Source organism: Trichoderma reesei (genome assembly GCF_000167675.1).
Source record: "Trichoderma reesei QM6a unplaced genomic scaffold TRIREscaffold_4, whole genome shotgun sequence".
NCBI classification, from domain to species: domain Eukaryota; kingdom Fungi; phylum Ascomycota; class Sordariomycetes; order Hypocreales; family Hypocreaceae; genus Trichoderma; species Trichoderma reesei.
In genome coordinates, this window is record NW_006711151.1 from 427,867 (window position 1) to 450,056 (window position 22,190).

General features: G+C 55.2%; 4 protein-coding genes across 4 annotated transcripts; 3 read left to right on the plus strand and 1 right to left on the minus strand.

Annotated features, from left to right (window-relative positions):
- Window positions 1-8,990: 8,990 nt before the first annotated feature.
- On the plus strand, window positions 8,991-12,730 carry TRIREDRAFT_58188 (glycosyltransferase family 2; the record flags this gene model as incomplete). The annotated part of the gene is made up of 2 exons (XM_006963121.1): window positions 8,991-12,204; window positions 12,294-12,730. 2 exons carry the CDS (start codon window positions 8,991-8,993, stop codon window positions 12,728-12,730), a joined length of 3,651 nt encoding a protein of 1,216 aa, XP_006963183.1.
- A 1,147-nt stretch (window positions 12,731-13,877) lies between these two features.
- Window positions 13,878-17,005, minus strand: TRIREDRAFT_2829 (uncharacterized protein; the record flags this gene model as incomplete). Its single annotated transcript, XM_006962984.1, has 5 exons — window positions 13,878-14,399; window positions 14,469-15,216; window positions 15,316-16,176; window positions 16,230-16,678; window positions 16,742-17,005. The coding sequence occupies 5 exons, from the start codon at window positions 17,003-17,005 to the stop codon at window positions 13,878-13,880; spliced, it is 2,844 nt and encodes a 947-aa protein (XP_006963046.1).
- Window positions 17,006-18,580: 1,575 nt separating this feature from the next.
- Window positions 18,581-19,313, plus strand: TRIREDRAFT_2830 (uncharacterized protein; the record flags this gene model as incomplete). Its single annotated transcript, XM_006962985.1, has 2 exons — window positions 18,581-18,619; window positions 18,732-19,313. 2 exons carry the CDS (start codon window positions 18,581-18,583, stop codon window positions 19,311-19,313), a joined length of 621 nt encoding a protein of 206 aa, XP_006963047.1.
- Window positions 19,314-20,201: 888 nt separating this feature from the next.
- On the plus strand, window positions 20,202-20,881 carry TRIREDRAFT_57397 (uncharacterized protein; the record flags this gene model as incomplete). The annotated part of the gene is made up of 2 exons (XM_006963122.1): window positions 20,202-20,353; window positions 20,431-20,881. Coding segments are annotated over 2 exons (603 nt in total), but the record flags the coding sequence as incomplete, so codon positions are not given.
- Window positions 20,882-22,190: the final 1,309 nt, after the last annotated feature.

Genomic DNA, 22,190 nt, shown 5'->3' on the forward strand with positions numbered 1-22,190 from the left:
GCATCGTCGAGACTCAGGTTGAGGCTCAGATCGAGCGGCTTGCTCCAGCTATCCAGCCGCGAATGCGCCTTGTCAGACGTTACCGGGGCATCCTTCGGCGACGGCGCTGCTGCTGCTGCTGCTGCTACTTCAGAAAGTGCCGCTGCCGATGAAACAGGCTTGCGCACAGTTCCTGCGACAGGCTTCCTCGGCGGCGACAGGGGCTGGGGTATAACAACAGAGTTTCGCGGGCTGGGCGAGCCTGGAGAAGCTACAGCTGGTGGCGGCGAGGCAGTAACTGCGGCCATGATGGTGGCGGGCGGGCCGTTCACGTTCTGAAAAGCTCGTCGGTTCCTGGACGTCCGAAGGTGTCAGGAGCACAAGCGAAAGAAAGAGCTCTGTAGCAATCAAGTGCGTCAAGCCGTGGAGAGGCTGCCGCGAAAGGACCGCCGGTTGCTGGCGAATCCGGGAACGAATGCGAGAGCAAGGCCGCTGGCGCTGCGACTTGTCTCTGTCCTTGTTCTTTTCTGCTCTGTTTTTCTTGGTCGTATGGGGGGGGGAATAATGATATTATACAATATTTTCTCCCCTCAAGGCAGCCGGTGCGTTGTCGGTGTCGACCGCAGTTCTCTTGCGCGCCGAAGCCTGCGATTTCTTGAGTCGGTGGTGCGGCGTCTAGGTAGGAAGACGCAGCGGACAAAGCGAGCGACTGGTGAGGGCTGCGGCGACGAAGCTGCACCGGAACGAGAGGAAAAGGGCGCGCGCAAAGGCTAGAAGGCAAGGAGAATCAGCGAGTGAATGGTGGTGGTGGGAGTAATAACTGGCCCGGCAGCAGCAGCTCGCGGAAAGCTGGAGGTTTGGCTGGCTGGGGGTGGAGGAGGAGGAGAAGCGGCTGCCAGACGGGTTGGGGGAGGGCCAGCGATATTCAGCGAAGGAGGGAAAATTCCACAGCCCGAGACAGGCAAAGACAAGGCCCAGGTCCCGGTACCTACCAAATGAGTTAAAGTGGAGGGAGCGCTACTGTATGTACGTACGGCTCAGCGAGGGTGCAAGCACTCAAGCAGCCAAGTAGTACATGTAACAATGTCCTGGTACCTTGCTGCCCTGTGTTATTAGAGCACGGGAGCCGCCCAGGCAGGTTACAGGTCGCCGGCTAGCGGGTACCTTGTGGGTGTCGAGCAGGCTGGAGCGCGCTGTAATTGAAGGTGCCTGTACTCCACGCTCGTGCTGTTCGAAGTTTCCAGTCGGGTGCTTTGCAATTCCATCAAACGTCAGTCGATTCTGTGATACTGCGCCCGGACAGGCAGAGAGACTCGCATCTGTCGAGTAACAGCACCTCTTTCTTTACCTGCAGTGTTTCCTCTTCAAAGGGACCCCTTCCACAGGAGTTACTAGCAATGATCCTGCGAGCAGCCACCACAACAGGAATCTGGAATCTGCTGCGGCTCAGGTATAGGTAGTCTGGCAGGTACTGGACCTATTGGTTGGTTGGCGTTAGCATCCATCAGCACCCATCCATCCTTGACGGCTTGCGGTGGCGCGAAATACAGTATTACTGTATGGAGCGGGAATAAGGGATGGAGTAGAGTTTGGCGGGCAATACGGGGTGTGGGCAAGGTTCAGCGCCTCCAGATTCGGGCTTGCACAACCGCATCTCGGAAAGGGTTTAATGCGTCGTCGTGTTTCTCTTACCGGCAAGGTACCCAGCACGAGTGCGTGCCACACGTCAGATCTCAACCGAGAAAGGTCGTCAATAAATGGACCTCAATTTGAATTCGGCCAGCGGGCGATTCAGTGAGATTCGGTGGGCGGCCGTTGAGGATTGGTGGTCTCGGTAGGTAGGTGGTGGTGGTGGTGGTGGGCTCGTTGGCCGTCTTTCAGCAACGGGCCAGTCGTCGTCGACCTTCAAAGGGCTGCCACCATTCCCTCACAGCAGCAATTGGGCTAGCCTGTTGCTTTTTAACCTTGCCTTAGAGCCAGGCACCGAGGCCGGTGATATTGAAGGATAATTAGTAGTCCAAGGGGCAGCAAGATGACAGACAAAGGCTTGCCGACGCACGCCATTGACTCGAGTTCAGCTCCAAGGGCTGCCGCAGCGGCTCCGGCTGCCTATAAGCTCCGTGCTACTGCTTCCATCCAGCAAAGCTGAATGCTAGAGCGGTGGGGTTGTCCTGAGCAGAGAGCCTCACCATCCCGCTAGGCAAGACGAGGGGAAACAGAAGCGCCGAGTCACATACTCCGTAGTGGGCAGGGCGAACACCGGGACAAAGAGCCTCAGTCGAACGGACAGGCGGCGGTCGGAGAGGCAGTAGAGCCTCCAGCTGAGCGCGATTGAGCCTTGGCTGGGCTGCGTCCCAATGCCCCTTGATACGTGGCCCCTCTCGCAAGAGGGGAGCGAAATATCGGTCTTGCATATGTGCTCGAAACACCAAAGATCCTACCGATGGCGTCGACTGTCCGGCCGTGCTGTTAGGCTTCAACTAAGCAGCTAGCGAAGTCTCCATGCCTTCTCAGACGGGCCTCTAGCTTCAACTTGCACATCAGCCCCGACTCACAGCCGCAGCGCCAAAGCAGGCTCTTGCGTCAATGCCAAGCAGGCCCCATGGCGATGAGTCCACATCTGGCCTCGAGGACGATCAAGCAGCGGGGGCGCAGACGAGCTCGGAGATGTCGAAACGCTTTCGACTCAACCGCTGACGGAGTGAAGCCGTTAATCCATCGCCGAGTCGCGGCTGCAGCGGACACTCGTACATCAAAGGCGCCGCACTCACACGCGTTGCCTGGTGCGGGCATTCCAACCAGACCCTTCCTACCAAGTACAAGTACGAGTAATACAACTTCGTACAGCCTTGGTCGACGCATGCACGTCTGACGCAGACCCCGAGACCCTGGGCTCGTAACCTTTTCTTGCCGACCCCGTCATGCAACGTCCCAGCACGAGCACTTGTAATACGCATAGGTAGGTAGGTACCTACCCATGATGGTACCCATACTATTGCGTGCGAGCCACCTGTACTCGTACAAGAGCGGCATGCTCCGTGGCCGCGGCCCCAAGTACGAGAATGAGGACGTGATACGCAATGCGGTCCACCGCCAGTCAATTGCTCTCTTGGCGCGGGACGCCGGCTTCGCGGTGCCAGGTCGCTGGATCTGAGAAACACGACGTTCTGCGCCTCAGGTTGGAGCAGCGGGCTACAGCCACGCTCAAACTCCGGAACCCCGTCCCGCCATGGCGTTCAACCGATGCCTGCAAGTTCGGTGCCGCTCAAGGGAGCATATCAGGGCTTCGCATGTACTTTCGCGCACCGTTTGTGTGCCCTCGCATGTACATACGGCAAGACGCTGCCAATTTTCGTCTTCCAGGATGCATCACATCAGAAATGGGCGCCCCCCCTTTTCCGCAACATGACATAGCATCAACATACTAGTAGTGGCATCCTGCCGCGTCGTATCCAAGGCTTGCTGGTCATCCGACACTGCCAAACCTCGTACAGACCAAGGCCTCGCCCACTGATCCGTATTACCTCCCCTTTGCGGCGGAGATCTGCCGCTGTCCGTACCGGCCACAGAGTCCTCTGGAAGCATTGCTACTTCTTCACCACCTGCATCTGCTAAGCGCAAAGCAGTCGAAGTTCCCCCCATGTATGCCCACTTTCCCCAATGGATCATCTCTGGGTCCCTGCATTTGTCGAGTTTTTCTTTTCTTTTCGTTGTTGATTTCATTCTCAAGTGTCCCCTCTTTCAGTTCTTTTTTTAGCCCTCGTGTATGTACTCCTCTGCTCCTAAGGCTCAGATCTCGTAGATATGGCATGGAACATCCAGAAAATGGTGGCACCTCCTGGTTCGTTGAGAGAGCCCTTGATCGGCCAAGTGAGATCCCTGAGGTCGACTGTTGATTGGGTTATCCGAAGTATATCAGGAATAGTCGTTGGTGGAAAACAAGAGGTTCCAGGCAACATAATGGATCGCCGCCAAGGGAAGGACTGCCACCCGCATCTTGGTTTCCCGTCCGAAATCCTGCTAGAGGACCACCTTCTTCTATCAAGCCGCCCTGTGAACGAATCTGGACAAAATGGCAACACGGCAACCCCGATTCAGACGAATCCCCTCGGCATCCGCCATATGGCTTGCAATCCCAAGGCGCCATCGCAATAGTAGTGCGCCTCTCACTGCGATTTACCCGCTTGGCGCCAGCTCTCGACAGCACGCAGCATCTTGTGGAGATGCTTCCTTTTGGGTGGGTGCGCATGCAGCCTGCTTGGAGAGCGAGTTTGCTTCTTCTGGAACGGACGCATGCTGTCGGCGTTTCGTACTGCCCGAGTGAGAGCTCAGCCGATGACCTGTCAGTTCTGCCCGTGTTGCGAAGGCGCCTTACTGGTGGTCAAGCTCTTTCCACTGCAGCACTCTGCCGAGCGCGCAGTGGTGAGGCTCTCTTTGCCTGCACACTGCAATCTATCAAGCCAGGTCCTCCGTAGAAAGTGCGTGGAGATAATCGCAGTGTGTAGAGGGATCCAGCCGCCATTTGGCGATACTGGGCTTTACTGGCAGGTACCTCATAATTTGTGAGGCACTTGTCTTTGGAAAAACCTGATTTATCCTCAAACTAGGTTGGTTGTATGTAATGCTTCGTGTCAGGAGGACTTTTGTTTTCCTTCTGTTCCAGCGAACCGAAGCCAATGGCGGCAATTTTCTCATAATCGGTGCGGATGGTGGAATGCCCTCTGGTCACATGGGCATATCCAGCCGTCCCCTTCATGCACATCTCCCGTGCGAGTCCTCCAGCAAGCAAGTGGGCGTGTTACCGCTCACTGGACGTAACTCGCCTTGGGGACGGGCAGTGCTGATTTTCTAAGGCTCCAGGATCCATTTAGCATTCCGAACACTTCAAGCATGAAGCAACGGCATCTCAGATTCATTGATGGCTTCTTTGACTTCTTCCTGGTGGTAAAGTATTAGTCGCCATGAGGGACCTCGTACCTGGGTAGTAGTCATTCTACCCTTTACAGAGCGGCCAGCGATCAACCAGCCAGAACGAGGCCTTGTAATGTGGGATTCAAAGTCTTCATGTTGGCGTCAAGGAAGAGTCCTGCTTGGGAATCATAGAGCCAGGGGTAGGGTCTGAGCGAAGCACTGCAAAGGGTGCAACAGATCTTGCCGAACGCATGCCTGCACTGTGCTCGTGATTCGGCGGAGCCCCCTTTTGCCAGACCACCAAGTGGCCTCGTATTTGACAGGGCAAAGGTCTTGGCGTTCCCTCATCCTAGCACATCGGAATAAGAGCGTCCATCAATGGGTCGTTTTTTTTTGTGGTCCGTTTTGCTGCACATCACCCTGCCTGACTGGGCTACATCAAGCACACGGTCCAGAGACGGACACCAGTGGAAAGAATGTCAAGCGGAGCCAGCCCTCACGACAACGTCATACTCGTACTGATGCAGGCGCTCCCGTATGTACTGAGTCGCCGTAGTTCGTAGTAGAGGATTCGGTTTTGGGGGAAAGGGCTCTGGTTGGGGTGCTCCTTAGGACTGCATGTGTCGGCTTCCGTTGCGCCACGTTGTGCGACCAATCCTCGGTCAGTCGTGTATGCCGGACGTGAATCGATAATAATCAGAATGCCTACCGAGAATAGATTGTAGGTATAAAGGCAAAATGGACAGGGTTCGATAAAGAGACGAGGCTCGTTGCAAGTGAGTGCATTAGGATGCTCGCCTCGAGCGGTTTCGCAGCGCTCTTGGCCGAGCCTAGCTTAGTGGCGGACAGTGCGCCAGCTGCTATGCCGGTCAGGGGTTTTCAGTCAACATCTCATGTCGATGCCTGGAATTTCCATGTGCAGGACACAAGATGACAATGACTGATGTTTGTTGGAGCCTGTCAGTGGCCTTGAACTCGAGCTCCAGGTGGCTGCTGTCGTGAGCTGCTGCCTGGGTGCTCAGCTAGAGTTCAGAGGCAACACGAGCGTTCCTGCAAGTAGGTATCTCGCGCGGGCTGTGAGCAAAGGTACTTGTTCGATCGGTCTTGGTGATGCCAGTGCCAGTTAGGAACGCACTTCGAGTTGAACACTGATTTTGAGCCGCCCGCCCGCTACTATACCGATAGTGGGATATAGGTGCCGTAGTAAGCTTTTGAAGTTGTCGCATAGGTAATGAAATTGGTTGTACGGGATGTTGAATCGATTGCTCCAATCACGGCATGGCAAGACCTACTAGCGCTTGTTAGTTGAGAGATCTGTAAGCTCGGCGCTTTCTCATGGGGCTTTGGGTCGTCTTACCCCAAGTCAGGATACGGATAGGGATAGAGTGCAGCTTAGACCAAGGTATAATCCTTCGTCCACGGAAAACATTCCCGCGTCAATGATTCCCTTCCGATCTCTGCAGCGGCTTGGCGAGTGCAGGTGATTGGACCACCTCACAGAATATGCCTGGTTGGGCGTTGGGTGTTGACATGTTCGAATATCTTGTCGTGGGCTGGTGACTAGCATCTGAGACGCCACAACTAGATGCTCAGCTTGGGTAGCAGTAACTGACCTTGACGAATCTGCTGCTGGCCAGCTTCAAGCCCTTGACTTGCAACATAAAAAGTCTCGCATTCTGCATGGTGGAGAAGTGCAGTTCTGCATGGAGGGAGTTTCGAGTCCGACTCTCAAAGTGCAGGCGAAGGCCAATGGTCCTAGACTGGCAAGTGCCTCGAGGTCCAAAAGCTGCACCTTCCATTCGGTCACCTGTACCGTCTAGGTAAGCCAGCGCGAGGCAACTCGTACCTCACTTTCATCACGCTACCAGCAATTTAGAGTTTGGCAAGAGCAACCAGCGGCAGCTCGTGTAGCAGCGGGCGTGGCGTCACCCGATCTTTTAGGTAGGCGCGCATGGTTTGGCAAACCTCATTCTTGCCAATTGGGGCTGCCTGCCACCACGTTAACCGCACTTGGCATGACAACGTCTCAAGGCCACCTTACTCTACCTATGTATGTCCGGATATCTTTATGATCGTACGCGTATTGCTTCAATCTCACGATGGAAGTCGGACCTCAGCGTTCAGAGTGGACAATGCCAGGGCTTGCTACACCATTTGAGGTCCCGGGTAGCAGTTGGGGAGTTGATACAAGCAGTCGCCGGCTGACTGATGTACTCATACAAACAAGACGGAACATCTTGAAAATGGTTCCCAGACGAAAGGCCAAAGTACACGGAACCCGCCCAGCAGTCCAGGAACACGCGCGTGTAGCATCCGCTACCGTTACCCATCGGATCTCTACCTACCTAGGTACCTTAGATATTCATACATAGTAGGTACTCACTGGAACAGTACAAATGTACTGGGAGATCAACAGGCTGGGGTTGTCTTTTAATATTACGCCTGTGGAGAATCTCGCCCGTGCATGGATCATTTGAAACATTGAATCTCGATGAGAACCTACAGGAAAAAGGGACGGCAAGAAGAGAAACAGGAAGAAGAACAAACCAATCGCCAAAGAGTGCCCCGCAACCAACAAGACAGCTGCTCAAATTCTCCACTGAAGGGAAAAAGCATCTGAGGGCACGGAATCACGGTCCAGGAACCAAGCGAGCGAGACGGGTTGGACCAGACGGGCAGGTACCAAGCACTGCGCCTGTACCGCCCGTTTAGGCCAAAGCCAGGGCTTCAGAGCGGTACTCCTGGGCCATGCATGACCGTGCCGGGTGCACGTCCGAGGTACCCTCCGTCTGGATCCCACACAAAGCACCTGAGGTCAATCGACAGGCGCATCCATGGATGTCGTATCGACCCAAGCCGTCCAACGCTGGCTCGGCGCTTCTAGCGGGCTCCTAGCAGACCACCGCCTAAATGCTGCCCCAAGTTGCCCCCCCCCGCGCGTGCTCGAGGACAGGAATAGGTACAGGTACAGGTACTCGCCTTTTTTTTCTTTCTGGTTCTCTCTGGTCGAAACTCTCCCCCCTAACCCAACCGCATCTCTCTGCGAGCGCTGGGGACGAGGCCGCGCTCATTCGTCTCTCGTTCAGTCGTTTTCTCTCGTCTTCACTCTCGTTCTCGCGGCGCGTTTGCCCCTTCGTCAACAGCAGCAAAGTCGGCGCGAGCCTCGTTCGCCGCGCCTGCATCTGTCGCGAGCGGAGCGCATCGCATCGCATCGCATCGCATCGCCTGTCCAAATTTCCCTCTATCCGAAACGGTTTTCGCCGGCTCGTGTCGCTCGCTGCCAGCGCCCCTACTCTCGCTTGACCCTCTCGTCTGAGCGCCGAGCTTGTTGTACTCTGGGGAACCATCGATCGTTTTGCATTCCCTGCTGCGGTCGATTTCTGTTCATTCTCTCTAAGGGCTTCTCCTCGGCCCCCAGCCCGACTATCGCTCAGGATCGAGTTGCTTCAGCGGCTCTCAACGGCCAGCGCAAGCTCGTTGCGAGTGGGCCGCCGTGGTGGAAGCTGGACTTGGCCTGACCAACCGTCGCCTGCCCGGATCAATTGACCTTTGGCTGCTGAGCTCCAGCTGCTTCTTAGGCCTGTCAGAGCTGCAACGACTGCTGAGACAGCAGGCGCTCTTTGGCTGCTGGTTCTTGTGTGGTCACGGCCTCCATATTTCTCCCTCCCCACCTGCGACGCCTTCTTTTAGCGCTGTTTCTCTTTTTGGCAGGCTGAACGACGCTCGCCCGTCTCCCAAACAACCCGCCACACAGCCAGGAGCAAGCCAATTGGCTGCGCATTGTTTGTTCGCATTGGGTGAGCATTTTGTGTTTATTTCCTTCCCCTGTCGTCGCTTCACTGCTGCTCCCCTCTCAAACCCTCATCGTTGCGAGCTTCACTGCAAGAAGGGACCTGGAGCACCACAGTGGCAGGCCGAGCGTCTCCCTCCCATTCGCGTTTGCTCGTTCCCTTCTTGTTCCTTGGGCTTTGGCCACTGCCTCGTTGCCTGCAGCGCAAGGGCGGCCCTCTGCCTGTGTGTCGCTTTGGAATGCTGTTTCCGAGGGCCATCCTGCCGCAGCAACAGGACGCTTTGTCGCTGACATCCTTTTTATAAGCGCCATGTCTCTGCCTGAGAGGCCCGGGGCGAGCCCCAGCTACGATCGCCGAACCAGCTATCGAAGCCCGCCGGCATCGCGACGCCCGCGACCTATGGACATCGAAACCGGCACGTACGAGTCGTCAGTTCCCGGTCAGCATTCTCGTGGGAAATCCGTCTCCTCGTACGCAGAGACTATTTCGAACTCTAATGTGAATACAGAGAGTATGCCTCTGTCACCCACGGAGCAACATGCCTCGTCGAGAACTCCCGACCCTACCTTCACCCGCAAGCGGAGTCTCATCAGGCCCGAGAGGAACCGCATCGACAAGGACCACAGAAACTACCATTATCATCGCCATGCGGCGAACATGAACGTTCTGCCCTCGTCAACCGGAAATGACCCCTTGTTGGAGAACTTGGCTGGATCGACTGAGCGATCGGCCAACAGTGAAAGCATCACCGACGAGACTCCGCGCCCGTCCCGCAGCCGCACCGCCAGCGGCGACCACGAAAAGTCCGGCGCCGCAGTCAAGACCTCGCAGCGCCGAAAGTCTGGCAAGATCACAAAGGAGAATAGCAGACGATCCTCAAAGCGCAAGAGCAAGCCTATCGAAGAGCTGCGGCCGCCTAGCTTCTGGAACGTCTACTGCGCCATTGTGACTTTCTGGTGCCCTGATTTTATCCTCGGATGCTGCAAACCGACAAGAGCCCAGCGTCGGGCGTGGAGAGAAAAGATGGGATTGATCAGCATCATCCTGGCCATCATGGCCATTGTCGGGTTTTTGACGTTTGGCTTCACCGCTGCGGTTTGCAGCGCTCCCCCAGTTCGATTGCGCGTGAACGAGGTCTCTGGCGGCTACATGATCTTCCACGGCGTGGCCTACGACTTGTCCAATTCCCACCACCCCGTTGCCGAGGGCATCCCCCTGAGGCAGGACGGCCTCGGTGCTAACGTCTTGTTCGATCTTCCCCAGAAGCACTCCGGCGAGGATGGCAGCTTTCTCTTCCAGAACGTCAATGGCAACTGCAAGGGTCTCATCACCCTCGCCGAGGGCTCCGACGTTCCGACCGACCCCTCTGGCGATCTGGCGTGGTATTTCCCGTGCACAACCTTCAACCAAGACGGCTCTTCGGAGCCCAACTTGACGATTCCGTACTACCTTGGTTATGCATGCCACACCTCGGCCAATGCTCGAAATGCCTTCTATGTCGACCTTCGCGGCACGGCTGATGTGTATTTTACTTGGGACGACATCAAGAACAGCTCTCGCAACCTCATTGCTTACTCCGGCAGCGTTCTGGATCTCAATCTGCTCAACTGGTTCAATGAAAGCCAGGTGCAGATCCCTGACCGTTTCAAGGAACTGCGAGATACAAACTCCGACGTGAACAAGGCGATCCGGGGTCGCGATGTGACGCGAATGTTCCAGTCATCGGCCGACAAGAAGAATATGCAGTGCTTCCAGGACATCATCAAGGTTGGCTCCATCGACACCGAGACTGTTGGCTGCATTGCCTCCAAGGTCGTTCTCTACTGCGCCCTCATCCTGATTCTTTCTGTCGTCGGAGCCAGATTTGCTCTGGCTCTCATCTTCCAATGGTTCATTAGCCGCAACTATGCTGCCGCCAAGACGTCGCAGAGCTCCGACCGAAGAAAGCGTAATCGCCAGATTGAGGATTGGTCAGAGGACATTTACCGTGCTCCCGTCAGGCTCCCCGGCGACGGCAGCACTGTCGTGACCTCGGAAAGGAGCAAACGAACATCTTCTTTCCTCCCCACCACCTCTCGCTTTTCTGGTGTATATGGTCCCGATCGAAGCTCCTCGTCCCGCCGTGTACCCACTACGATGGCCAGTCAAGGCGGCTCCAGCACTCTGTATCCGCCGACTCCCATGTATAAGCAGAGCAACGACAGCCGCGCGAGCTTCCTTCGATCCGACCCGTACGGCTCTGGCCCCATTTCCGAGGGGCCCGGTCCAGCTGGCTTCATTCACGAAGCCGTCGTGCCCCAGCCCCCTTCGGACTGGATGCCCTTTGGCTTCCCTCTGGCTCACACCATGTGCTTGGTCACGGCCTACTCTGAGGGCGCGGAAGGTATCCGAACCACCCTGGACTCTATTGCCACGACGGATTACCCAAACAGCCACAAGGTCATTGTTGTCATTTGTGACGGCATCATCAAAGGTGCGGGCGAAACAGTGTCTACTCCGGATGTCTGCTTGAGTATGATGAAGGATCTGTCCATTCCCCGCGAGCTTGTGAAGCCTTACTCGTACGTCGCCGTGGCGAGCGGATCGAAGCGACACAACATGGCCAAGGTATACTGCGGCTTCTACGACTATGGGTCATCGTCGCGAATTCCAGCCGACAAGCAGCAGCGTGTGCCCATGATCACCATTGTCAAGTGTGGTACCCCTGACGAAGAAAAGGCATCCAAGCCCGGCAACCGAGGCAAGCGTGACAGTCAAATTATCCTCATGTCGTTTCTCCAAAAGGTCATGTTCGACGAGCGAATGACGGAGCTCGAGTACGAAATGTTCAACGGATTGTGGAAGGTCACTGGTATATCTCCCGATTATTACGAAATTCTTCTCATGGTAGACGCCGATACAAAGGTGTTCCCCGACAGTCTAACGCACATGGTGTCTGCTATGGTCAAGGATCCGGATATCATGGGCCTCTGCGGCGAGACCAAGATCGCCAACAAACGAGCCAGCTGGGTGTCGGCCATTCAGGTCTTTGAATACTTCATCTCTCACCATCTCGCCAAGTCGTTCGAGTCGGTCTTTGGTGGTGTCACCTGCTTGCCCGGCTGTTTCTGCATGTACCGCATCAAGGCGCCCAAGGGAGGACAAAACTACTGGGTGCCCATTCTGGCCAACCCCGACATTGTGGAGCACTATTCCGAGAACGTGGTTGAGACTCTTCACGAGAAGAACCTGTATCTGCTTGGAGAGGATCGTTACCTGACCACGCTCATGTTGCGAACCTTCCCCAAGAGAAAGCAGGTCTTTGTTCCCCAGGCTGTCTGCAAGACCACGGTCCCGGACGAGTTCATGGTTCTGCTCTCTCAGCGGCGTCGCTGGATCAACTCGACCATTCACAACCTGATGGAATTGGTGCTGGTCCGCGATCTCTGTGGCACGTTCTGTTTCAGTATGCAGTTTGTCGTCTTCGTCGAACTCATTGGTACACTTGTGCTTCCCGCCGCCATCGCCTTCACCTTCTATGTCGGTAAGTATCACATGAGAGGTCTATCTATGAGACCAGGTGTTTCCCAAATTGGTAGTCATTGCAGCCACTGACCTAACGCGATCTTATAGTCATCACATCGATTATCCACCAGCCACCGCAGATTATCCCGCTCGTGCTCCTCGGTCTCATTCTCGGTCTTCCCGGTGTTCTCATCATCGTCACCGCGCACTCTTGGTCTTATGTCGTCTGGATGTTCATCTATCTCGTGTCTCTTCCCGTGTGGAACTTTGTCTTGCCGGCCTACGCCTTCTGGAAGTTTGACGACTTCTCGTGGGGTGAAACCCGCAAGACGGATGGCGACAAGGGCAAGGGCGGCCACGACGAGAGCAAGGGAGAGTTTGACAGCAGCAAGATTACGATGAAGAGATGGGCCGAATTCGAGCGCGAAAAGCGAGCAAAGAGCGGCTACTGGGGATCGAGGGAGAATGTTGTTGGTGGCAGCACCAACAGCTGGGCCATGCCCCCTCCTGGGCATCACAGCGAGGAGTATCTCTCTGACGCTTGATTGACGCCGCTGTGGGCATAGTATGATGATGTGACACCCTAATAATATTGTACCTCCCCCTTTTACCCTGTTTCTATGTTAATTTCTCGGAAAACAATAATGGAATACATATGTGCAACATATGCGTATTTAGTACAGCAGAGTCTTGTTCATCCTGGCATATGCTTGAGAGCGAGGTCGTTTTGGTCGTCTGTATCCTGTGTATTCTGTTTCTTTGTACTCCTTTAACCTATCTATTTTCTTCCTCTTTTTTTTTTCTCTCTATTTCTTGCGTCAAACCTCCTGGTGGGGGGAGGTGGATGACTGATGATGGCTAACACGAATGGCGGATATCACCCGCTTAGAGGAGGTAATATGAATTGATTAGATATGAGACGGGAGATGTGATGAATGGCATCAGTTTGTGTGTTTTTTTCTTCTTTTATCTTTCTGATGTATGAAGCGTGATGTGGCTTGTCGGCTGATGGATGATGAGATTTGTCTTGTACATAACATAAGGTAGCCTTTGGTTATATGTCTACGGTGATGTGATGTCCGCTGGGTTTTCCATTCATTATGTTATGCATGTATCATTAGATGAGCCTTTAGCAATAATGCACATTTCTTCTTAATGTAAAAGTACATCATTACAAGGAAACACTTTGATATGATTCTCATCACAAGAACAAGCGTTGAACCAACAGTCTACGAAACCATGCACCAAGTCTTATTTATCCATTCCGAGTAAAGAAAAAGCAAAGGAAACAAAACCGGGAAGCCATAATGGCTCTACCAACGACACTGAACCAACCGTCCCGTCCTTCCAACCCTCCCCCTTTAACGCCAGCATTCTCCCCTCCAAAAAAACATCAACGCAAAAAGAGGAGAAAAAAAAAAAAAACACAACCCTCAATAGACCAAGTCCGTCGACGCCGTTCAATGCCGGCTTATGCTCATGAACAAGTAAAAGAGAGAAGAGAAAGCGAATCGAGGCCAACCAGACCTCCTGAATACTTGAAGACAATGCTTTATTCATAATGGCCTTGCTCCCTCCCTGCCCTCCCTCTCTCTCCCTTTGATGATGCCGAGTTGTAAACAAAAAGGAAGCAAGGGGCTTAATCCATTTGCCCCGGCCTGCTTCATCATAACCTAGGTCACCGCGGTAGATTCATTTCTTTGAATTCTCCACTTCTTCGCCTAGCTCCCAGGGTTTGCATGGGTCGACTAGTGTTGATATGCGCTGGTCGCCCCAGCGGGCACCGATAGTGACCCAGACGTGCTTCTGGGGGGCCGTTGCGTGCACCGTCTCTCGGTATCCGGTCCATCTCAGGCGAGATTCCCTCTCCATCGAGCTGTTGCCGAGGCCGCCGTTGGAAACCCACTCCTTGACGACGTTCTTGATGAACTCGACCTTTCGGCGGAAGTCGTTCGCTGCAGGGATGCCTTGGATCTCCGGGTCGATTTCGGGCCGCCTCCTCGATGCCGTAGTCGAGGCTCGCGCCGACGATCTCGTCTGGAAGTTGAGCAACGTCTGCAGTGGGTAGGAGAGCGTGGCGCGGTCGTCTAGCGCGGTGGCACCTATCGAACCCGTGCTGGCGAGCCTCTCCGCCGCCTCCTGAGGGAGATGCCAGAAGTGGCACCATGTTCCTGTTGCGTCAAGAACAATCTTGGTGTGATCGGGAAAGTTGAACTACACAAGAAGGACTCTGTTAGCATCTCGTCAAACATAGCCAGGGATCATGTTTAGGGGCCGTCCTACCTGGAGGTGTCCGTCGCAAAACACCCAGCACCCGACATCTCCGAACCTCTGATAAAAGGTCACGAGCTCCGCGGGCGTGCCTCTTTGTCCTGGGGACATTGTGGACTCCTCCTCGTCTTCTTGGGCTGGTATCTCATCCCGGCCGTAAGCAATCATATAATTAGCAAATTTCTTCCACAGGATGATCCGCTCTCTCTTCCGATGTTGAAAGACGTCTTTGCCGGGTGCCATCTTGCCGGCCGTTCCATCCTCGTTGATGGACACGCGAAATTGATGGGGTGAGATTGTGACCTGCGAAAGGCCGGCCTCGCCGTTGTTTTCAAAAAATTGGATGGGCTCCATCATGGGCACAGGTTGATGGCGGTCTGGGTAGGATTCGTCTTGTCGACGAAGGATGTGTTTCTCCGCGCCACGGATGAAGACACCCGCCGGAGGGAGCAAAGCTGTTTTGCTGCCCTCGGTGGTGGGAATGTCACGCAGGATGCACCCCACGCTGCCGTCGTTCAAGATGTAGCCGAGACCAAACTTGTTAGTGTAGTCCACCCACTTGACGACGATGTGAGGGTGTGGCGGAGGAGCCGTTTTGGCAGAGATAATGGCCATGGTGCGGGCATTGAGAGCTCGCTCAAGCTCTGCCTGGAGTTCGCGCAATCGTTCGAGAATTTCATCGGGCTTCGTTCCCTCCATCTCCATAGGCGACTCGGAGGGGCTGAACAAAGTGGCTGATCGAATAGACTCCGAGTTTCGCCTCTTATGAAGCGGCACAGACGACGAGACGGCCCCTGCCCTCTCGGTGATTGGCAGATTCGGTGCAGATCGTGTCGATGATAGCTGAGCCCTTGCTGACATGCGCATGGATCTGGCAGTGGTGGAAGAGGTGGTTGAAGCAGCAGCGGTAGAATCAAGGGCCTCCCTCGAGGAAGACGACGTCTCGCGGGTAGCCGACTCCAGACGCTCTTGACGTGGTCGGACTCGTGTGCTTTGTGAAGTTGAAAGGCCAATCTCGGGGGCGGTTCGAGTCCTCGTAGAGGCGGAAGTGGCAGGTCGGCCCTGCGTTCGTTGTTGAGCCGCAAAGCTCTGGGGTGGCTGGCGCAGGAGGCCTGTGGGAGGAGGCATCCTTTGCGAGCTGGTGGTCGAGTCTTCCTGTCCCTCGCTCGAGGTGGATCGTGACGAGACAGAGGCTGCGTACTTTGCACGGATCTGATGCTGCTCCCTTAGCCAGTCATCAAACGGTCGATAGACGACACCTTCTGAAAGGGGGATGACCGGAGTCAGGCCAGCCTTTTCCTCAGCAGCCATCTCCTTCCAAATCTGAGTGTGCGTCGTCTTTTCGGCAGCCCAGGGCCCAACGCCGCACTCACGACACTGGTCCTGGAGGTTACGGAGAGACTGAGCCATGGCAGAGCCGCTCAGGCGGGAGGCGTAGTACTCATCGGCGTCAGGGGGCACCTCTCGCAGCTTGGATGTGATTTCCGGAGACGACGGCATGTAGCCCGCGGTGAAGAAGGGGTGCTGGACAATGGCATCGGGGTCGGGCCGCTGATCTGCATCCTCAAGCATGGTGGCCACCAGGTCCTTAGCCTCCTGGCTAATGTATTTCTGGGACACCTCTGCACTTGGCCACTCGTAGTCTCGCTCCCTGGCGCGTCGATAGATTTCGTCTGTCGTCGAGGACTGGAAGGGCGGCTTCGAAGTGAACATGGCAAACCTATCACGGGTGATTAGCAGTTGGGGAGCGGTAGTTGCTCGGAGAGTCCTTACATGATGATTCCCAAGCTCCAGATATCCACCATGTGGTCATGGCCCTTCTTTCCCTTTTCCAGAATCTCTGGAGCAATGTAGTTTGGCGTGCCGCAAAGGGTCGTTCGTCGAATGGTCTGCATATCCCTGCCCGTGACCACCAACGCAGCGAGACCAAAGTCGCCAATCTTGGCGTTCATCTGTTGATCCAAGAAGATGTTGCCCATTTTCAAGTCTCGATGAATGATTCCCTTGCTGTGCATGTACTTGATCGCGCCGGCTATCTGGACGGCGTAGAATCGAACCTCGGGCTCGGTGAGGCCCTTTCGTCGCTTCACCATGTCCATGAGGGAGCCGTTGGGACAAAGCTCGAGCACCAAGAAGGTGCAGTTGACAAAGGAAAACGCCCGGAAGAACTGAACAATGTTCCTGTGCCGCATCTTGGAATGGATTTGCAGCTCGGTTTGAAACTGCCAAATTTGTGAGCGAGATGCTAAAAAGAGCCAACTCCCCAGAGTCTGAGCGGCACCAACCTTTTGTTCCATCTTGGAGGGCATCTGGCTCTTGACGATCTTGAGAGCAAACTTGTGCCTGCTGGGCTGCAGCTGGCCGCTGTAGCAGATGGCGAACCCTCCCTTGCCCAAGAGCTTCCCGACATGGTACACGGCGCCGTCTGGACGATCTGTGCTGCTGGGCTCGACGACCTCGGGCGGCGGCGGCGGCGGGTGCTCCTTGTCCTTGGCGGCCTTGAGCTGGGCGGCGGTCTTGGTCGTCTTGGTTTCGGCGGCCTTGGGCATTCGCTGGGCGTTGACATCCCTAGGGGACAACGCCTCCATGTCGAGGGCGCCCCTGGGGACCAGCCTGTGCGCCATGGCGACAGAACGAGCGGCCGGTTGGGCGACGGAGCTGGTCGGGTTATCACGCGGCGAAGGAGGGTTGGGCGAGCTGCGGGAATCAACAGCTGCCTGGGAATCGTGCCGTGACGAGCCTAACTAGTAGTGAAGAGAAGGAAATCGACGCGGTTAGTTTTCTGTGAGAGATTCTTCAACAAGAGAACTGCGCTGCAGAGCCTCGCGTGCGCCCGAGGCCCAGCAATGCGGCAGGGAAATGACCGAAAAAGCAAAACATGGCTGAGGCTGTCTCGACTGTGGCGTAATCCGCATCAAGACACAAAAAAAAAGACAAGGAATGCTTGGTGACAAGGGAAGAAGGCAGCAAAAAAAAAAAAAAAAAAAAAAAAAAGAGGCCAAAACTCACAGGATGCTCCAGGTCACGCACGGCATGCGAGACGAACCGTGACAGACGCGGCGCAGGCCTCTCTGTGTGTTGCGAATGGCTTCAAAAGCATCCGGCTCGCAAGGGCGGCGCTCTGCAAGAATGCTCGAGGACCGTCGAGGCTGGCGATGCGAGAGAAGGCGAGCGCGGCGCAGTGACGGTAGCAACCAGTCACCTAGAACTAGAGGTAGGTATGTAGTCAGTGGGCAGCCGCGGAAAACAGCACAAGCACACATGCAACAAGCCCTGGCAAGTTCCAGCTTGTCGTCGGCCCCGTCTGTTGTGGTTTGTGTACTTTGTGCGAGCAGGTTGCTGCTGGCAACGCAACAAGCAGTGGCTGCTTGGGCGGGTCACACCGCCCTTGGCTTGGGCTAGGTGGGCTTCCATTGGACGAATCGGCTGCGCCCATTGGGGGACTGAGCGCCCTGCGAGGGAGGGCTTTTAGTGGACGTTGGTCGCTGATGCCACTGAAGCTCAGCCACTACGTGCTGGAAGACGGACGCTACGAACCGCCCAGGCAGCAAAAGACGGATCCATTTGGATTCGTTGACAGTGAAATGCAACCTAGGTACTCTCAACAGCTGAAATCATGCCAGCTGTGGAGTGTCTCGCATTTGCAATCGATGATACGCTTTTATCCGTACATTGTGGGAGTAAATCACCTACCTTGGGTCAAAAATATAGTAGGCGTATGAGCTGGCAGCGCCTCAGGCACCAAAAGTGTCCCCGGTAACAACCTTAACCACTGGTAAGGCACCAGACCCCAAGTTTGAGGTTGGGCTCGCGTCTCCTCTCCCGACGGCCAGCACTGGTGGGCACCGGATTAATCGCGGGCTCCGGCTTGAACAGAGGAGGCATCTCCACGTCGATGGCCATCCAGCTCAAGCTAGTAATACCAGTACTAGTAGCTCTTCCCACAAGGCCTCCATGAGAGCCTCTCACATGCTCACCTCCCCGAACCTCACGAGCCCACGACAAAAGCCAACAATGAAGTAGTAGCCGGCAACCGACACCAAAACGCCGAGACACAACGAATTGGACAGGAGACACCAAACCCCGCAGTCAACCTTCCCCCCCGCGCCCAACATCACATCACCATGGTGCCTCTCCCCCTGTTCAAGCTCGCCGCTCTCTTTGTGCGGCACGTCTCCAAATATGGCGCGGTACGTCCCTTCGACATCTCCCGTCCAAATGTTGCTCTACGACGATGTCTCCAGTACTCATGCCTCGTCGGCCCCTTTCCTCTAGAACCGCATCAAAGCCCAGGCCCATGATCACCCGCGATTCCGGGCCCTCGCCGCCAAGTACGGCCAGGCCATCCATCAGCTCAACATGAAGCTGTCCGTCGCCCTCTTGCGAGACCCCGAAGCCGAGCGGCGAGCGAAAGAGCAGGCCGAAGCACCGACAGTCAAGACGGAGGAGCAGGTCAAGCGGGAGGAAGAAAAGGCAAAGTCGAAAAAGAGCCAACAACAGCCCAGCTACCCGAGGTTCACGCTGCAGAGCGTATGGAAGCGCAAGTTCCGGCCGCTGCCCGAGAACAAGGCGGTGGACCTGTTTGCGGACGTTGCCGGCGACACGTTCATACTCGGCGTGGCGGGTGCCTTGATCATTTACGAGTACTACAAGTCGTCGCAGAAGCCCGATGCCAACAAGGAGCGGATCGACGAGCTCAACAGGAGGTTCGAGGAGCTCCAGAAGAAGGAGGAGGAGCTGGCCCAGGCGGAGGAGAGGCAGCGGCAACGATTCGAATCGCTCGAGGAGGCGCTCCGGTCGTTGAAGGATCCGAAGACGAAGCAGCCGCTGTTACCGTCATTGCAAGCCAATGCATAGGCGACCCGCGTACAATCTGCCCAGAAGTCATTATGACCTTGACTGCTGGGCAGGTAAGGTACTTAACAAACGCTGGCAGCGCGATTATTAACCAGTTGCGTTCGTGGCAAGCTCACGAACGATGGCGCTCATGGTATGCATGCTGAAGACTCATATGGATACAAGACCGAGGTCCGGTCCAACCCATTGTGATGATGCAAGCAGGCCCAGGACAGGCAGCATCCATGGGTCTTTCCACACTCCGCTCTACCACCACGAAGATGATAATCAGTTTTCATTTACACAGCATATAGACCGGTTGGATAAAAGATGAAGGGCTATAAAGGGGACAATCGAGTTGGAAAAAAAGAGTGGAGGATGTGTTCCCAGAAGGAGCAAAGTGGCTCCTGACTGTTTGGGGCGGCAGATAGACACCATCGTCATGAGAACCTTGAGGGGCTTCAATGACGCGGGTTGCTGGCCTCGCTGGTAACAGGTCTCAGGTCTGCTCGTGCAGGGCTGTCCGGATTGATTGCACGCCAACCAATTGGACCGACTTGCACGTCCAGACATGGGATCTGTCACAAGCAATGCCAGTGCCCTGCAGTTCGATCTTAACAATAAGAGACGTTTCAACTTCAACATCAACGAGACTGCGTTGTTGAGCCTGTCGCCGCCATGTTCTGCTCATCACTAAGGCAGCGAAAGGAGTGGGCGGCAGTGGTCCCGACTCTATCACGAAGCACCTCTTCGGGCTGGAAAGGCAAACCAAGACTCCTTGATACAGACCGTTTCCATGAAGCAGAGACTGATGATACCCGAGCACTCACAGAGACGAAGCTCGACGGCTATGACGTCTCCTTTGCGCTCCCACCGCAAGACCAGTCTCGCCCAGGCAGCTCCTTCAAGGTGCTGCTGCTCTCGTCCGAAGAATCCAAGACGGCGACGGCCAAAGCCAGGATCGAAAGGCTTTCGATGCTCGATGGCGGCAGGAACGTGGCCGTTATCCTGCTCATGCCAAACGATGGCTGCGTGGACGCGCTGGTTAATCTACAGATGAGGTGAGAGAGCTCGATCAACATGTGCACACACATCAGCAGGGGACCTCTGCGTGTTTTCTGATATTCAAAGCCCAAAGCATCATGACGCACGGCATGTCTTCAATCCCCATCATCCCCATCTCGTCGGCATCAGAACTAGCCTCTCGCCTGGACGCCCTACGCCACCAGTTTGCAAACGCAGCAGCGAACCTCTCCCGCACAGGCAGCCGCGCCGACGAAGCCGCAGGCATGGAGCAGCTGCGCGATCTCGCATCCCACTGCGTGCACGGGCAGGCGCTCTCTCGAGAGCATGTGGACGTCGTGACGGATCTCTCGGCAGGATTGGGGAGCTTAGCACAGCTGGTCTTTAGTGCCGATGGGCAGAGAAGGATTCGCGATCTGCTTGGCGATGCGCAGGGCGGCAGGGTGATTGCCTTTTTCACCCATGGCCATGAGAGCAGTCGCCGGCTGGATGTCTGGGGTATTGGAGTTGCGGCGCTCAACGACGGCGCGGTGCAGAGTGTTGGAAGAGGTTCGATTTCACGGTGATTGTTTTCGGCCTTTCTGTTCTTCTTCTTTCAGTCCTTCCTTTGTCAACGGTGCCAAATCAGATGGTCACTGCTACTATCTTGGGACAGTGGGCGCTTGCGCACTGGTCAACTCGCACAAAGAAAAGAGAGAGTCCCCATAACCGGGTATCGAGTCACATCGTCTGATGTCTGGTCATTCACATGGTTCCCTAGGTAGTCCCGGACCATTATTTCGTCACCGCGCTATATAGTTGACCATCACCGATCCCAAAGCCATGGGCGTGGTCCATGCTCTCCCCATGTCCACGTGAAGAGATAGTTGTGCTATTATCAATACGACAACCGGATGAAAATTCGTTGCGGCATGGCGGTCAATGCAGGATAAAGAACCATGAAGCCTGCAATCGGGGCCATTTTGTCAATATAGTGGTGAATATATTGGTGATAGCGGCCGTGGTTGGCTGGGCGTCAGCTGGGAGGTCCAGGAGGGGAGCCAATCAGCGTGGGCGTAGAGCCGCCCTGCGGCTGAAGAGGGCAACTCTGATCGTCAGTGGCCAACATTCTGTGATTGTCATCTGTCAGTCATCTTTAGTGTCGGGTGCCTCTCCGTCCGTAAAGATTGGCTTCCTCGCTGTCAATCAAAGAGCCTTTTAGGCGGTGTGAAATCTCGTCCGGTGAGGGGACGCTGAAAATGGCTGGGCTCTCATGATGCTAGTGGTAATGTCGAGTGGTTCGATGTGACGAGCAGAGGTGACGGGCGATGCAGACAGAATCAGCAAGAGAGGGGATGATTGACGATCTAATTGGATCCGAAGAATGTCACAAAGTAAATGATAGAACTTGTTTATGGATTCAAACGAGGAAGAGAAGCTCATATATGTACCTTAGGTATGCAGAGTTCATGCGAAACAGATACCTAGTATGTACCGATCCAAGCGAACAAACACACTGTCGCATCGCCTAATCCCGCCATCGTGGCAAGCAGGGAACGACGATGCTACGGCATCAAGCAACAAGACGGGACGAGTCGACCAACAGCGAGATCTCGAAGAGGGGCCTGGAAACCAATGAACATGATTGATGCTTGCGAAGGGCCAACAAGGTCACCAAAAGTCAATTGCAGACGCAAAGAAAAATGACTGGCATCGAATTGTGTCGACCCGCACTTCTATTTTGGAGATCCCTGTCCCTGGTATTGGAGCTACATAAGCTTGGGTTTGGGCACATAAGCAAATAAGGTAGCTGCCTCTAATATTTGCTTTCCCCGCCGTTCAGCAAGTGAATTGCTTGCTTGATTCGATGCGACATTCGTCATTGTAATTTTGTCT